The sequence below is a fragment of the Coturnix japonica genome, chromosome 9, assembly GCF_001577835.2.
Source record: "Coturnix japonica isolate 7356 chromosome 9, Coturnix japonica 2.1, whole genome shotgun sequence".
In the NCBI taxonomy this organism is placed as follows: Eukaryota; Metazoa; Chordata; class Aves; order Galliformes; family Phasianidae; genus Coturnix; species Coturnix japonica.
Genome location: NC_029524.1, coordinates 2,464,016 through 2,480,812, shown reverse-complemented (window position 1 = coordinate 2,480,812; position 16,797 = coordinate 2,464,016). Strand labels below are relative to the sequence as shown.

The 16,797-nt window shown below is 47.9% G+C and overlaps 2 protein-coding genes across 2 annotated transcripts in view; both read right to left on the bottom strand.

The window, feature by feature from the left end:
- The window catches only part of VPS8 (VPS8 subunit of CORVET complex), a 58,047-nt gene extending 46,472 nt beyond the window's left edge, over positions 1-11,575 (bottom strand). The window contains exons 1-11 of the mRNA XM_015870968.2: positions 11,342-11,575; positions 11,093-11,161; positions 10,141-10,271; positions 8,782-8,875; positions 7,845-7,877; positions 7,175-7,229; positions 2,736-2,860; positions 2,438-2,524; positions 1,272-1,339; positions 550-703; positions 393-452 (exon numbers count right to left, since the gene is read on the bottom strand). Coding sequence (XP_015726454.1) covers positions 393-452; positions 550-703; positions 1,272-1,339; positions 2,438-2,524; positions 2,736-2,860; positions 7,175-7,229; positions 7,845-7,877; positions 8,782-8,875; positions 10,141-10,271; positions 11,093-11,161; positions 11,342-11,473 — 1,008 coding nt within the window. The 5' untranslated portion in view covers positions 11,474-11,575. The remainder of the gene's footprint in view (positions 1-392; positions 453-549; positions 704-1,271; positions 1,340-2,437; positions 2,525-2,735; positions 2,861-7,174; positions 7,230-7,844; positions 7,878-8,781; positions 8,876-10,140; positions 10,272-11,092; positions 11,162-11,341) is intronic.
- A 249-nt stretch (positions 11,576-11,824) lies between these two features.
- NME9 (NME/NM23 family member 9) lies at positions 11,825-15,812 on the bottom strand. Its single transcript, XM_015871000.2, has 4 exons — positions 13,371-15,812; positions 13,102-13,205; positions 12,739-12,810; positions 11,825-12,460 (listed from the first exon to the last, which is right to left on the bottom strand). The coding sequence occupies exons 1-4, from the start codon at positions 13,468-13,470 to the stop codon at positions 12,329-12,331; spliced, it is 408 nt and encodes a 135-aa protein (XP_015726486.1). The 5' UTR covers positions 13,471-15,812; the 3' UTR covers positions 11,825-12,328.
- Positions 15,813-16,797: the final 985 nt, after the last annotated feature.

Sequence of the window (16,797 nt, the reverse complement as noted above, 5' to 3'; positions counted from 1 at the left end):
TGCCAGGTGTGCACACAGGCCACAAAGCAATGCCTTAGTGTGCTGAAAGCTGAGATGGTTGTGTTCATTGGTCTGCACATGTGATTTAGAGACAACAGGTCAGCATCCCACCAGTCAAGGCTTCCAGGCCACAGTAGAGAAGACAAGAAGCTGAGCAGCTCCTGAGCTCCCCTTCCTGCTTTTGGGAGAAAGCCAGAATCTTCAACTTCCAGAGATTCAGCTCTCTGCCCACAATCTACACCCAGCAGACCAACACATTAGGACTGCAGTTTCACAATGTAGAGTTTAATGCGTGCTGGTAAAATCAACTCCTAGCCCTGGTCTCACCCCTTTCACTACAAGAAACTACTGTTGGTAACACAAAAATGCAAGCATTTAGCTTTGTAACTTACACGACCATAGGGAAAGGTCATCCACACTTTCAAAGATGGCTTCAGGCCAATAACCAGTATCTTCAAAGAAAGAAAAAGGCAAAATAAAACATAGGAGGATGTACCAAAAGTTTCTCTGTGGCTTCTCACATAAAACCTTTTGCCTGAAGTGAGTTACCTTTGTTAGGGAGGCCATGGCCAGCAGTGAATACTGGGTGATAGGGTGGTCTCTTAGTTCAACCTTTGCATGTAATGGTTCAATACAACACACCTCCCCCTTGGAGCCACTGAAGAGGCATCGAGATTCACACGTTCTCACTCCCATAACCCTCCTGCAATGCAGAAAAATGGACAGTTATCAAGAGGAGATCAGCCTAGCAATTTCATGATATCTTATGCACAATCCTTCATAAACACTGTTTCAAAAAGCTCCAGGGATGAATTTGGAATGCTGCTGGAAGCAGTTTCAAACAGCTGCCTGGGTATAGACAAGAAGCCTTAGGGTCTTATTTAACAGCACACCATCAGGTTCCCCAGAGTCTGAAGCCCAATCCTTGCTCCTTTCCCACATCCTCTTCAGGACACCAAGAGGAGAATGAGTTACTGAAAGGCATCTCTCACTAAAACCAAGGCAGCACTTATATGACAACTTCCAAGAGTCAATCCAAAATGCCAAAATCCTGGGCAATACATAAATAAAAACATTGATAACTTAAGACATTATTTGACTATTAACCAGCCTTGCTTCAACTAAAATTATACTACAGACCTGAACTGCACCTTCAATAATCAGACAATAGTTTCACTGGTTCTAGTGCTATTTTTGCTTAGGTTTTGGAAGTTTTGACCCAGAACTAGCTGCCTGCATTGCCACTTCCTGTCAGGTAAGAGCTGTCTTACTTGAATGAGAGTTCAAATACGGAGCCTCCGCTGTCATTGCAAATTGCGAGTGTCGGGTCATCTGTAAACTAAGCAGATAATCAAGTTAGATTTGGCATTAACAAATAAGCCACCGAACAATAAATAATGGGAAAAATTCATGCCACAACATTATTCACAATGCATTTGCTTCTGAGTGCTATGTCTGCCAGCAATGCCCTTTCAACAGTGGTACTCCTCAACAGTAGTATTGCCATTAGATTATGAGCAAGAAAAGGGAGCCATGAGAATGCATTTTTATGCATGGGACAAAGTTGCCTGAGATGGAAGTGTTTCAGATGCAGCAGTATAGAGGCACTTCATGCCAACAAAACGTTTCTGGTAAGCCAGGTGAGGCCAAGCAGTATGTAAGAAGCCATCCTTGGCCATGGTGCTCCACCAGACATGCTGCTCTAGTACTGTGTGTGGTACTCAGCAGACCTGAGATGTCTCAGCAAGGTGAAACACCGAGATCCGACCAGGAGATACACATATTTCAGCACGTAAACCTACAGAGATCATTACTACTCCTGTTCTGTGAAGTTATTATGCTAATATATTATGCTAATAGCCTTCATGAGGAGTCCCCTCTATTAGAATGCATTTATGAGAAGTCAACACCTCTCCCCATTTTTAGTTCTAGCTGCACAAAAATGCGTGTCTGATTAATCCCTGTTTTGTCAGACTGAATGTGTAGGGCTGACCACGAAAGCAGAATGAACAGGAGCAGTTCTTCCCCATACTTCCAACCCCAGTGAGCAGAGCTGGCGTTGCTCTAAGTAACACCTTGGACATTGCTGCCCCAGTAGAAGGCTGTCTCAGGATGCACCTTGGACATCCTGTTATCCTTTGCAACAGTGCCTCCACTTTTATGAGGTTGGATGTTAGGAGGAAGTTTTTCACCCAGAGGGTGGTGACGCACTGGAACAGGTTGCCCAAGGAGGCTGTGGATGCCCCATCCCTGCAGGCATTCAAGGCCAGGCTGGATGTGGCTCTGGGCAGCCCGGGCTGCTGGTTGGTGACCCTGCACACAGCAGGGGGTTGGAACTGGATGAGCACTGTGGGCCTTTGCAACCTAGGCCATTCTGTGATTCTATGATCTGACTGAATATGAGCAGGTTCTTTGGAGAAAAAGAAAAATCTGTTACCTTAATGTGCAAAATGGCTGTTCCTGGGGGGTGAGCATCTGTTATTGATCGGAGCAGCTTCCCACTGGCCAGATCCCACATGGTGATCTGCAAGCAAGTTGTTCTCAGTATAAAACATTTGCTGCCAAGAGGATCTCTCCACCAACTCGTGTGATGGCACATCACTGATATTCCATATTCAGCACAAAAACAATCAGCAGCTACATACTGAGTGCACTTAGCTTGGATTATACTAAAACAGCCCCTCAGTAACTGCCTGAAGAAGGACAGCACTGAACCACCAACTCACAGGAATTACCTGTCCTTTTGCAAAGCCACACAGGAGCCTGGAGCAGTCATTGTTGATGCTGAGAGCAGAGATAGCCCCGTACTGGGCCCCAACAGCAGTGCTGCCCAGACACAGCCTCAGAGCCTGGTTTTGATCTAGGGCATAAGAATTAGTATGAAGTTAAAGAGAGAGCAACACAATTATTTACATACACAGATTGCTAGAGGTACATGAACAATTCATAGGCTTAGTTACATTCCTAATGAAGAGTTTCCAAGATCAGAGCACTTGTTAGCAGGGAGACTGCAAGATGTGGTTTTGCAGGGAAATTCAAAAACTTGTTTTAACATTACAAAACAGGGACAGAGAATAGGGGAACGTTAAAAACAAATAGCCAAAATAATGTCCTGAAATATTGCAATCCTGTGTTAATGCATTTGGCCTTGAGCAGAGAGGGACAGGACAGGATCCAGGGAACAGACAGGACCCCCTTGGAGCAGCACCCAAGGCACAGGACACATCTCTCCATACAGGCTGCAGCACCATGAGCTGTGTGCCAGATGTGAAACAGAGCATGGAAGTATCCCTCATTTCCTCCCCAACACCACATGATGTATTCCTGTATCACAGACACACTGGGGGCTGAGCACACTGTGAGAGTCATCTTTCAAGTTCTGCTAATAGAAAGGCCTCTCAAAGCCAAGGAGAACAGAAGGGCTCAGACTGGCAGGATATACAGGTATAGAAGCAGCTCTGAAAGCTCTGACAGTTGCACAAGTTACCATTTAGTTTTATAGCCCTGATGCTCTTGTTTAATTAAACAAAGGATGCACGCAATTCAGGTGACCATACCATGAACGGCTGCCCTCATTAAATATATGAGAAACATGGAGCCAAAACTATTGCAGTATCACTAGAACAAGAGATCAGAGAAGGAAGTATTCTAAGGTGCAATAAAAATTAGCACCATTTTGCCAAGGAAAGTGATCTTGAGTGGAAGAGCATCCAGATGGCAAACCAGGTGCCTCTACACCATGTGCAGAGCCCTGTGTGACAACCAAACACTGCAGATTTCAAGTGGCTGTTAAGTACCTTGTCTACAGCTCTGAACTCTTCAGACAGTGTTCTGTGGTTCTGAATGGCTCTGAGTTAAGAATAATTTGTTCCTGCATTATAGAATGAAGAGCCCCATAACAGTCTTCCAGGGGATGCTTTCCTTTGTGGCTCCTCACTGCCTGCAGCATGCAGATCTCTAATCAGTTATGATACATCCTCTGCTTGTCCTGATTTCCAGTCCAACCTAAACCTGCCTCCCTAAGGAGAAATTTGTAAAGATACTGCACTGCTTGTTAATTGAAGGGGAAAACAAATAGTAAATCTTTCTTCAGACTCATAGACCTGCAGCTGAGGGAACTGGGATGGGTCAGTCTGAGTTCCTAAGAAGGAAGTGCCCATTTTTTGCCCAAGACGCCTTTTCAGAGTAGAGAAATAACCACTTGGAAGGCAGACTCCAAAGAAACACACATCAGCGCTTGTTCTCATGTCCGGGACAGCACACAAGGAGGACTCTGACAAGATGTTGGAGTCAATGAGCTCCCACTGACAAACTGCTGAAGTAACAAAGACAGGTAAAAGCAAAGGGTTACAAAAGCTGATTGGATGATTTTCCATACTGATAATAACAGCCCTGAATATAAGGCACGTTTAGGATTAAAAAACATTTTCCACATTCTGGAAACAAAGGTGGCTACAAAGGTCCAGAGAACATCTTTAATTTTGAAATGTAAATAAAGCAGTTCTCCATCTGAACTACTTCCAGTAGTAACTACTGCTGTTGTTCTCACAGTCTGGAGTCAGAGCCAGATGGTATTTAGCCCTACAAGTAAAATGTTAACAAGCTTCTGAATATGAAATGTCACCTTCCAGAGCACAGGAAGCAGAGCGTTCCTGAATTGATTTCTTCTCAGATAAACAGGTTTTTAACCAGATTTTCTTTTCTTAAGCCATCGTTTCTCTGCATTCCAAAGACTTGATATCCTGCAGAATGACTCAGATGCTACAAATTCTAAGATGTGATGTTTTCTTCTCACCTTCATCGGGCCTACCACCAATAAATGCTCTCCCAGGAGGAATCCCCTCTTGGAGCTGGAATCAGGAGGACAAGAGATGGGGTGCTAAAAGAACAGGTTTCAGACACCATCTCCCTTAAGAACACAACAGCTGTCTCCTAAACCAGGGTGTTTAGGAGACTACCTACCTCCAGCTTAAGCAATGAAATGACTGCCCACAGCAGGGATTCAGTCACCTCCCCAGGAAGCCACTGCTCCCTCATCTGCACAGCTGCTGCATGGGGTCAGTCAGAAGTTGCTGTCTGCTTGCATGGGTTTGCTAGAGTTTCTGGCCTGTGCTTCCCTGTCTCAGGTCCTAATCTGTTGTGCTCCCACTAACAGCTCTCAGGCAGAAACAGATGGATGGTGATCTCATGGAAGAGCTCTATTTTGTCCTGCCCTGAAACATGGCCTTTGCAAACAGCTACAGACACATCCTGCTCTGAAGCACTACACATGGCACATTTACCTGTTCCTCTGCTATTCCTGCCCAAAGAATTGGCAGCATTCAGTACACATGCATTCAATAGGCAGTTTCTGGGCTCACCAGCAGTACTACCCGCTGCCTGGTCACTGCCCTGCCTTACATGCTGCCTATCCAGCACAGAGTAACCTGACACATCAGCATGCAAACTGGGCAGGACAGAAGTTGCTCATGCAGGGCACGTGCATAGAGTGGTGTTACTGTACCTTTTCCTTTTCAGTCCACATAGAAAGGGCCAAAATAGGAAAGAAAAAGTCAGAAATCAATACAAAAGAATGGAGAGAAGTAAAGAACAGCATATGTGACAACATTCAAAAGGACAGAGAGCCTTCAGATTTTGCTGGCATTTTTGGTTTTGGTAACATTCCACCTTTTGATTTGCTCAGTTACCTGAAGGGATGCTGCTCATTACGGTGCTTTAAAACTAAGCGTGTGGTCACTGAAGAAAAATGAGTTGATACATTTTGACTTCATGATACTAATGAAAAGAGAACAGAAACGTGCAGGAATTGCTCCTGTCTGTATCTGAAAAGCTGGATGACATGGCACACCTCTCACCACCTCTTCATTGCAGCAGAACCCAGACTGCAAGGCAGCTGTGGCACTCCCCAGCCTCACTCTTTGCCACAAGGAGTATCAATGAGCTCAGCCTGCTCAGGGCCCTGGTGAGTTCTGTGTATCCCAAGGAAAACCATCCTGCAACCTCGCTCAACATCTATTCCAGTGCTTCATCACCCTCATGGTCAAAACAAACATCAGCCAGAGATTCCCCTGGGGCAACTCCAGTGCGCTGCCTCTTACCCTGACACCAGGAGCCTTTGAGAAAGGTCCAGGTCTCACTTCTGTGCTAAATGCTTACAGCATTAACATCTATCTTAGTAAAAGTCATGGAACTTCCAGTTAGGAAAAACTAAAGACCACAGAAGAACCTTTAGAAACTGCACAGTACATAACGACATAAAGATCACGGCCAAAGCAACAGTAAAAGTTTGTCCAAAATCTAACCAAGAGCGTAACAAAGAAAATGATCCTTCAACAACCTTGAAACAGCCCAGCACATGAAGCAGCTCAGGCACTCGGTGATCAACCCTTTCAGTGGGACTTGATGCAGCCACAACAAAGATAAGAATGACCCTCCGTGCTCATACACTTCTGTAGACTCCTCAAGTCCTTCCTGGAGTGCAAAATGCAAAAACCTCCCACTATTCTGACAAGCCCTTGTTCAGAAGCTTACCAACTTCCTGAAGGGCCCACATACAAGGACAGAAATAGGAAAATCACCATAAAAACGTCTTTCATAGCAGCTACAAAGCAAAACTACAGAGATGTCCTACTAAAAACTCAGTCAGATCACGTATAGATCATATTCAGATTAACTGCATCCTGTTACCTATACTCCCAAGTCTAAACTCCCAAGATCTGAGACTTACACTGTCACATCCCTTCTCATCCTTCTGCTGTACCCTGTCCCCTCATAACTTTTAGCCTCTCGAATAATTCCAGCCAACTTAGAAAGAAAAGGGTTTCCAGAATCGTTATGAATTTGCACAGACATCAATGCACACAAACTAGACGTGCATGGGAGAACTTCAAGAGCAGCTCTCTCCCAGCTGTTAAGCCAGTTGCTAAGGCATAAGCTCAGCATTTACTTGTAAGTCAGGCTGGAAAAAGAATAACAGAAAGAAGGGATAGAGAGGTGATGGATGCAGGGGGAGATGGGGATGGAGGAGCCAAGGATGCAAGCCTGCAGGCAGCCATGGGTTACAAGTTCCCCTTCTAAAGGAATACATTATAATTTTCCTACTCCTGGCAGCTTCTGGGTCAGAAGGAAAAAGATGGATACGCTGCAAGACCTCAGAGCTTCCTATTCCACTTACCAAAAATCAGTGCTAGCCCATGAGAAGTCCCCACTGCGATCAGATTCGATGCTGCCTGAAAAAGCCAAAAAGACCAAAAGCTGAGAAGCATCACTCACAAATCCAACACTTCTAAGATCACACAAATCGTACCAGAAGAGGAAATCTTAAGGTTACAGAAATAACTTTTTAATACATAAGCAACAGACACTTCCTACCTGAGCTACAACCAAAGGACACTTTTGTACCCCCCCCCCCCCCTTTATGGTCATATTTGAGTGTGTAGAAACTTTGAACTCACTGCACGATGAGCAGTTCAGTTCAAATGCCTTTAAAGCACTGTTAGGATTCAAAGCAACAGCTGGCAAAGAAGAAATAGGTAGGAAACTTCAAGGTGGTCAACAGATGAATGTGATGGGGAATGGTTGGGTGCTCAACTAAGAACTCCTGGTGATGACATGAGAAAGGGGAGAGCAGAGGGCTCAGTCAGCACAGGGGCAGTTAGGAAAGGCTGCACTCTGCTCCCAGAAGCCAGCCTTAAAGTGCTGCTCCTCCTACCCCTCTGATTTCAGGATTCTTGGCAAGGAAAAGAATATCGAGATCCATTTGTCAGCTCTATTAAATTACTGCTTAAAGTCTGCCAAATTTACATGAAGAACAACCACACAGTACTTGAAAACTGCATACTTACAATCGCAGTAGGCAAACCAGCATCCACTTTGTCCTAGAAAAACAGGATGAGTTATGAATAAGAATCAGAACTCCCTGCACTGTTCATGTCTCTCATAATACAGCACATGGAGTCAACACAAGTTATGTTCTAATGAGTCCCACCAGGGCAGCAGGTGCAGAGGAAACCACTGGCAAGGAATACCCAGAATGGATGAGAAAGCACACAGAACCCGAGAGGAGGCAGAATATCCTGTCATTCCAAATGAAAGCCGTCTTGTTTTTCTCAAAACAAGTCTCATCCAATTAACAGCCCTCAGCATTCTCTGAGGACACTGAGCTGATATCTAATGCAAAACCACTTTCCTCTCCAGAACACCTTCTTAGCTTCCCACCCAGGTGGCTCATTCACGCCTCCATCAACACAAGTAACAACTGGCTGCAGTGCATTCACACTTGGACTCCAGTCACACAGCCCTTACAGCAGCACTCACAGATGAATCACCTGCATTTTATTCTAACATTCTTTATAAATCACTGCCTCAACTCTGATCTTGGACAGCTCCTTCTCACTGGCAGCACAGACTCCAGGCAGGCCTAAGGCACAGTCAGAGACACAGAAGAGTGTGGGCCTGGGCTGAGTGTGGACTGTGCCTGCGGCAGGCATTAAGCAAACCTGTTTCTAGCACCCTTAAGCAACAACAGCACTGATATCATTTTGTATTAATACTTCCCATCATCTTCCTTGACATCTGGCAACAAAAAGCAGTGTTAAAGAGGACTTGTTACATTGCTGCTGCATGAAGTCAGCTAATAATTCACCCCTAGTTAGAGATGCTTATGTACTAAATATGTTAATACTAATACTGTGAGGAGGGTGATGATCACACACATCCCTCCACACCAGAACAAGACAAAGTTCTACATAGTAGATGTCACCAGCAGAGAAAGACACTTACTGCTGCAGACACTATTTGGGCAGAAATCCCTTTCAGAAGCGAGAGTCTTATAACTGATCCATGCAGAGAGAGAGAATCCGGGAGTTTTTTCTTCCTGATGAGAGAAGAAATAATCCAAACACATTAAGGCAGAGTTTGGAATGTCAGCCCACAGCTAAACCAGCAGGTAAAGTCTGCAGGCACGCACCACCACACAGTTTCCATCCTTATTGCTGAAGCACACATGGCTAGAATAAACAGATGTGAAATCAATAGCAAAGCATACAACATAGCACCATGCCTGCATTAGAATCTGTCTGAACTCCTCTTCTATGGAAACGAAAAGACCTTCAAACAAATGTTCAGTTTCAAGCACCACTCTGCAGACTATGGCATCCATTAACAAAACCTGAGATAAACAATTCTGCTCTTTAATGCAGCCACGGTGAGTCAGGAAGCTTCAACCTCTAAAGGTGAGCACCTATAGGAAAAGTACAGCTGAAAAGGGCTTGGTAGTAGCATATGGACCTCTGGGTAAAACAAATGTAAAGTGTAATATTCAAAATTATTCAATAATACTGGAAGTGTAATATTCAATTCCAACAGCTGGCTTTATACAAAAGGTAAAAGTTACTGTTTGTGGATAGGATGTTTTTAAAGGTAACCAGTGTATGTACAGGGAAAAGTAGCTTCTGAAGAGCTCTGGTGCACCGTAACACATGTAGGAGGGGGAAATTCCCAAAGAAAATTCAGTTCTTATCTTTCCAGAGACATTCAAACAGGCAGGCAGGCTGATGAAGCTTGCTTTGATAGCTTATAGTGTGTCTGAGGACCCATAAACACAGTGAGCAGCTTCAAACAAACACGCCAAAAATGATTCCTGGTTTTTCTGCCTCCTCTGTACTGGAAAATATTAAGTCCCTTCAGGTTACGTTTCACTCAGTACAAGCAATTTTATCTGAAAATGAAACATTGGTGACACAGATCACCACCATATGCCACCATAAACTGTAACACTTCGGATTGTTTGTATCCAGTGCAATTGCTCATGTAGCAACTACAGAGCAACAGAAACCAGAGGCCAACTTCCCATGGCACATAAGCAGGCCATGGGAGTGGCTGAGGGTGTGAGATGAAGCCATCATCTGAATAATTAACAAAGTAAGTCAGCAGTATTGCAGGTAACAACCACATTCCAGGCTGCTCTGGGATGTCAGGATTCACATTCCACTTCCAGGAGCAAAAGCATTTCCCCTGCCTTTCACAGATGGTTGCTTTAAGACATTTCAATTGTACTTCGCATTGATAGACCTTCTGCCCACTCAAAAAGAGAACTACTTTTAATTGATTTAACCTCGCAGGGTATCAGACTCGTGGTACCTTTTCAGGTGCGTCCTGTCCCCGCTGTCAGAGCTGGCTACAGAAGATGTGTCGTAGGAGTGTGTGTCCGTGTTATCGATGTTCAAGAGAAAGGGATCTTCCAAAACGAAAGACTCTTCTTCATCATCAGTCTGAAAGAAGAGAATCACCACACTCAGTAAACATCCAAAGCACACAACGCCCTCAGTTGTTTCTATATTGTTTTTAAGTGGCCATTGTTTTAACTGCAGCACAGGTCACACTGCCCTTGAAGCACAGACACAACACTGCACTGAGAGCCAATGTGCAGAGATGAGAGCAGGGGCTCCTGGTTTGTCTTATGATGCACAGCCCTGCGATACTGTGCCTTTCTTCAGAGCAAGGTATGCTCAGCTTGTGCTCCACACTAAAATCCCTTCCAGAAAACACCCTGCTGGTCGTTCCCGCTGAGACAAACAGCACCAAAGACTCTATGTGCACTAAGCCATGTTTTCTCCAGTTCTCCTTTGACATGGATGGGCCCACATCTGAGTTTGGGCTCACACAAACCCTCTGAGCTCCACCTATGCCCATGGCCAGAAACAGGACGTGCTCTTCTACACCTCCACTCAATATCCCCTTCTATTCAGGCAGCAAACTGCTCCGTGTTCCTCCAGTTCCTAGACCATACGTGGCTGTCTGGGATGCTCCACACCTGTACTTTTAATGCAGCTTTTAAGAGAAGTCACCTGTTCCAAGCTCCTTTTTGCCACTATACGGGGCCAAACGTGTGAACCAGACTGCAAAGGCAGAGCTGTGAAGAATGCAGCCATCACTGGACTCAGTGCATGCAGTGTCAGCTCTGGGTATCAGGAAGTCGTGGGGTTACACCACTTTATTTCCCATAAGAAAACAGGGCTCTGGGTGACCCTGGGGGCCTTTTCCAGCCCCAGTGACAGCAGCTGAGCCAGACATTGCGCCGTGCCGCTCTCACCTCGTTCAGGATGCTCTCCAGCGTCGGTGGGGTATCGACTTGAGGGATGTCGAACTCTTTGTCATCGATCTGGACATCAGAGACCACACACCGGGGTTAGACACCTATCCCGCCTCCCGGACCTCTGTTAACTACGAGAATAGCGGCCAGGTACGCCCTGCTTACACCCCCCACCCCCTGTGCCGCTGGGACCCCCCTGTGCCGGAGGGGACGCGGAGGGGCAGCACCGGCACGGAAATGGCGACGCACCAGCTCGCTGCGGGACTCCAGCTCGCGGTCCAGCTCCGCCGCGCTCAGGCGGGGCGCGGCCGGTTCCGTGCAGGGCGGCCCGTCCGGCTCAGCCTCATTCCCCGCGGGACCGTCCTCCGGAGCCGCGTCCATGGCCGGGCTGTGTGGATGTCCAGGCCGGGCTGTATGGATGTACAAGCCGGGCTGTATGGATGTACAGATGTACAGGCCGCCGGGGCCGGGACTCGAACCCGCGTCCGGAGCCGCCCCCCCCACTCCGCGCAGGCGCAGCGCGGCACCACCGCCCTCCCCGCATCGCCCTTAAAGGGGCCGCAGCGCGGCGGTAACGGAGGGATGGCACGGAGCGGTTTATTGGGAAGAACCGGGCTGCACCGGGACGGAGAGTGACAGACTGGACTCGGGAGCGTCCGCGACGTGAGGCTGTAGGGGGAGGGAAAGAAAGCATCAGTGACCTGAGGGAGTCAGTGCGGTGCGGGAGGATGCGGTGGTACCGCCAGCTCAGAACAAAGGCTGCGTTTCCTCAGCAGCGCTGTGCCCATGTAGCACAGCTGCTGCCAGGTACAGCCATTGCACGGTGATATCCCAGCGCTGGCTGCAGCGTGGCACGGTGCAATGAAGTGCCCACCCCTGCAGCCTGAGAAATGCCGTCAGAGAGCTGCTGGATTATGGAATTAAAAGCTAAGGTGTCCGAAAGGAATAACTACTGCTAGGGGTGGGTGAGCACAGCAGGAGAAACACAGCGGAGATCCCTCTCCATCCTGCAGAGCTGGGTGTTTCTGCTGCTGTTCCTCCTCCGTCCTCTTGGGAGGGCACAACCACCCTTTCAGCTTCTCTACACCCAGGAGAGCTGCGCAGTGCTGTGACACAGGGGGCACGTCAGCATTCAGGATCAGACCAGAAAAACAGGCACGGTATTGGCAGGAAGCAGCCCAGCTTCAGAGCCGGGCTGGCACGGGAGAGACGAGCCTTGGCTCTAAGGAGAAGGATTCAGAGCCTGATTACCACCGAATGCTCTCCTCGATGCTCCAAGACCTTCCTTCCCTCTGCCAGCTGTTTCAGGATGGTCTTCTGCAGCAAAGGGGCATTTGCTCCTCTTACAACAGCCGCCAGTTCTCCTCTCTGAAAAGAGAAGCAGGTCTGTCACAGAGCACAGCGTCCCAGGCTCTGGAAATCAGCAGATCATCCCATCATATACTGTGTTATCATAGAATCATTAAGGCTGGAAAAGACACAGCACTCAGTGTGGCCTCACCAGTGCTGAGTACAGGGGACAACCACCACCTGATGTGTCTGAGGATGAAGGGGAGCAGCTTGTGGCAGCAACGAGACCCTGCAGTAGCTGTTCCCACTCAGTCCCATTTATTGCTATGTAACTATTGTATAAACTTTTCACTCACTGTATAGAAGAGAAAGATGGGCTCGCATTTTCCTCTGTATTTTTCCAGAGCATCAATGGAATCAACTTCAGCCTAAAAAGGATGTCAGATAAAACAAGTGCTTATGGTGAAACATTTCTGCTTCACAGGAACACACACACAACAGCCTGTGCTCAGAACTGGCCATCTCTCACCCCTCACATACAGCAAAACCCCAGGTTAAAATTACACCAGTCAGAGCAGGTTCATTCACACAGGCTGGAACTCCTGCACTGTTACTGTTTGGGCTGGATGTGGAAAGATGAATGACTTCAGCCTTCAGTTACCTACTAAGTTCAGGGAACAGAGTATGGATTGCTTAAGCAGTGCCCAATGGGACCTTACCACAGCAAAGTGCAGAAGGTCACTGCTGACTTCATTCCTTATCCTTCGGAAAAGATCCACTACAGTTTTGCATGGGCCACACCAGGCTTGATATGCATCAACAACTGCGAGCATGAAAATAAGAGCAAGGTCGGAATGGATTGTTTCAGACCTACACCCATAGGCTGGTTTGTGCACTTTGCAGTCTAATCTTTAGGAAGGGGTTGCATAAAGAACAAAGTGCTTGTAATATAAAACAAACTGACACTGTGTGCTGACCAAGCCCTTACCAAGGAGGCCTTCAAGACACAGCATTTCCTCCCAAAGCTCCTGGCTATTGATGTTCATCTGTGTGGAAATGTAAAACCAGTCAGAGCAGCAGTAAGTCATGAGGTAGCTGTAAACACATCGACGTGTCACTGTGTGCTTACCTGTATGGCAGACATCTGTTCAGAGAGGTATTATCTGAGCACTGCAGGAAAAGCTTCCTGCCTGCACTCCTCTAGTCAGCAGGGCCAGGGCACAGGTGGGAGAGCACCTGGAAGCACTGCACAGGTGTATGGAGCGGGTAGGAGCACCCAGACAAACGCAAGCCCTCCCCTTTCAGTTGCAGCATCTCTTTGAACAGTCTGGGTGCTTCATTTGCAGAGAGGCAGTTATTGCGGGAGGTGAGCAGGGAAATAATCACTGTGTCTTCACAGGATGTTGGCATCAGGGACTGTACCAGGCAGTGCCATTTATCTGGATGGATCATGCCACAATTCTGATCTCAGCATCAGGACAGCAGTGTGTGCTTTCCAAACCCTTTGGTGTGCGAGGCACGAGGCTGCAGCTGGGGGATCACCTAAAGCTGCAGCTGTGAAAGCAGCAATCAGGCCAACCCGTATTTACACACCACATGGACACGTTTCTTCACAGCTCCCCACCCTCTGCAGGGCTGTGGGGGTTTCTCCCCCTCACTCCAGGCAGCTTTGCTCACAGCAGGGACGGGATGACCCCTGTGACCGATCATGGGGTGCAGCACTGGAGGGCAGGCAATGCTTTTGGAACTCCATGCTGTCCCCAGTAATTCCAGGAACCTCCTTTGCTGAGCTGCCTACTTCTGTGAGCGCAGGTTATGCGAGGGCAACAAAGAATCACTGTCAAAGGGTGTTATTGCAAAGTAGAATAATCAAAAATGGCTCAGCACAAACTACTCAAGTGTCAGCAATAGCTCAATAGATCATCCACGCCATTGGAATGTGCTGAAAATGCTGACTGTAGGACGGCCTTGGACTCGTAGGGGAGCAAAAAAAGATGAGAGGATGACACACAGGCCTAGTAGAACCCGGGGTCTGCTAAATAAGCTGTTCTGAAATTTCTGATTCTTTAAGCAAGTGACTTCAAAGAATCACTCATGTTGGTAATATTGCTTCTTTGTTGCTGTGCTGATACTGAGCAACAAAGATTCCTGACAGCATTCTCAGTTGGTATCATTAATCCTAAATACATTTAGTATACATTGCAAGACTGTTAGCTGCAAGAAGGGTATTATTCAGTAATTAACACCAACACACATGAAAAGACTGCTAGAATTCCCAAGTCAAGGACTCGGGCTGGAAATCCCCATGCAAACTAAGTGGCTTCTTTCAGACTTTCAGGTGTCACTGGAGCTCAGGGGGAGCAGTTTCCCCAGGCCCCCACCTTGCTCAGAGCAGGGAGCTGCTCTGACACCTCCCCCTGTTCTAACTGCTTTCTCTGTTTTCAGCATGTGACCCCAAGCCTAATTTATCAGCGCGCATCTACAGAATTAAGAAATGCAATTATTGCAGGTATCAGCAGTGCTAGGACCACCCTCGGAGCGCTGCACAGCACGTTAATGAGTTCAACTCATTTATGATGATTGTAATTTGCAATAATGAGTTCAACTGATGGACTCAGAAAGCAATGCCAGCACTGCTCAAAGTGCTTTGCTAACGTGGATGCCCAGCAGCAACCAGGATATGGCTCTTCTCTGAGAGCCCCTTTGTGTCTCTAAGCCAACACTCTGTGCCATACACAAGGCTCAGGTCACGCAGTCACCCCTGTGCGGACCTCACCTAGGATCTCCCAAGCTGGATGTGTGGCTGGTTGCCAGAAGTACAAAGTCTCATTGCAAACATTCGCCATCACAAAGGAATGCAGTGCAACAAGCAGCAGCAGAACTCATTCCTAGCTTAAACCCACCACCTTTCTCTTCTTACATACTCACAGTCTCACCCCACGTTCTCCAATCTTTATAGTGACTTATGGAGTCCTTAACCTCCCTCACTCCTTCTCTAGTGAACACTGAACTCCATGCAAAATCTCAAGATACTCATAACCTCTTTTGGCTTTTTCTATGGCTTTGCATAGTAATCTGCTCTTGGAAGCTTCCTCTCCCCTATACAGTTATAGAGCATCATTATGGCACTTGCAGGGTTTAAATAGGCAAACATTCCTCTATGCATCGATGTGAAATGGGCTTCTCTTTCCCTGCTCCCTCCCAACTCTTCCCAGCTTTGCAGCAATCTCTGAACACACAGGCTGGTCAGAAATGCCTGGTGAGGCTCAGACCAGCAGGACCCTCCCTCCAGCTCCCTGCTGGAAGTTCTCTGAGTAGTTCTGCAGAACACCCATGCGCTTTGTCCTTGGAAAGCACTCGAAGTGCAGAGCGGTGCCAGCAGGTAACAGCGCTGCAGTGCAACCTGCACTGAGCAAACTGCACCCTTGGCACTGACCTTGGGGTACTTGCCTTGCTGCAGTTCCCCTGTGCTTCCCACCTGCCTTCAGGAATGCTTTTCTACCACGAGAAGCTCGCAGCAGAGCTCTGTCAGCAGATACCCCACGACCAAACTCCATTCTTTTCAGTCCTCTGTGAACTCAGAAGCAGTTCTGAGGCCTTCCAGCATGGCTGGCTCCCACTGACCTGAAGGGCCGCCTCCTTTCTCTTTGCAGCCATTCTTCCACGGTGACAGCAGTTGCTGTGCAACACCCGTTGTCTCCTAATTATGTGACTCCAACCAGCTGCCAACCTGCACCACAGAGAGAGTTTCACCTGCTGCTGCTCCTCAGCCCAGGACCCAGCAGGAGCAGGGCTGCAGGGCTGCGGGGCTGGAGCCGAGGCGCTGCACAGCAGTGGAACTGCCAAGCCTGCAGAAGGAGCAGACGGGGCCCAGTAGCTGTGCTGGCAGCTCCCCAACGCTGCTATGGCAGCACTGGGCACAACAACAGCCCAGCCCTCCCCGCTGCCCTTCTCCAGCCTCACTGCCGTGGGAAGCTGGGCTCCCTCTGCTGTGAGCACCTCTGCCTTCCTTCTGCCTGGCCAACCCACCCAGCTCTGCCCTCTGCTGCATGTCCCCCCCACTCCTCATCCCTCCTAAACATGGGGCAGAGCCAGACATCACCCCGCTGAGCAGAGGGGAAAAGCTGCCAGTCCTTCTTCACACACAGCTCCACAGCAAGTTTTCTCCCCTCATCCAAAACAAGCATCCAGCTGCCCACAAGCATTCAGGTCAGCAGGGCTTCTGCTCACCCTGACTCTGCACTGAGCTCCTTGGGCTCCAGGCACACACCTCAACCTGCTCCTTGCCACGTAGCACACAGCCATCCTCCAGCCGGCCACCTCCTGGCTCAGAATCCTGCTTCTGGCACAGCAGCTGCTCTCCCTCATTGCCAGCAGCAAAAGCTCAAGGTGACACCGCTCTGTGTCGCAGGGAC

Bases quoted from the DNA above. Each gene is read 5' to 3' on its own strand.
- NME9 (XM_015871000.2), bottom strand. From the start codon at position 13,470: ATGACTTACTGCTGCTCTGACTGGTTTTACATTTCCACACAGATGAAC. The intron at 13,206-13,370 runs GTAAGGGCTTGG...TCATGCTCGCAG, and splicing joins GTGTCTTGAAGGCCTCCTTG to TTGTTGATGCATATCAAGCC. The intron at 12,461-12,738 runs GTGAGTGAAAAG...TTCTCTTTTCAG, and splicing joins CCATCTTTCTCTTCTATACA to AGAGGAGAACTGGCGGCTGT.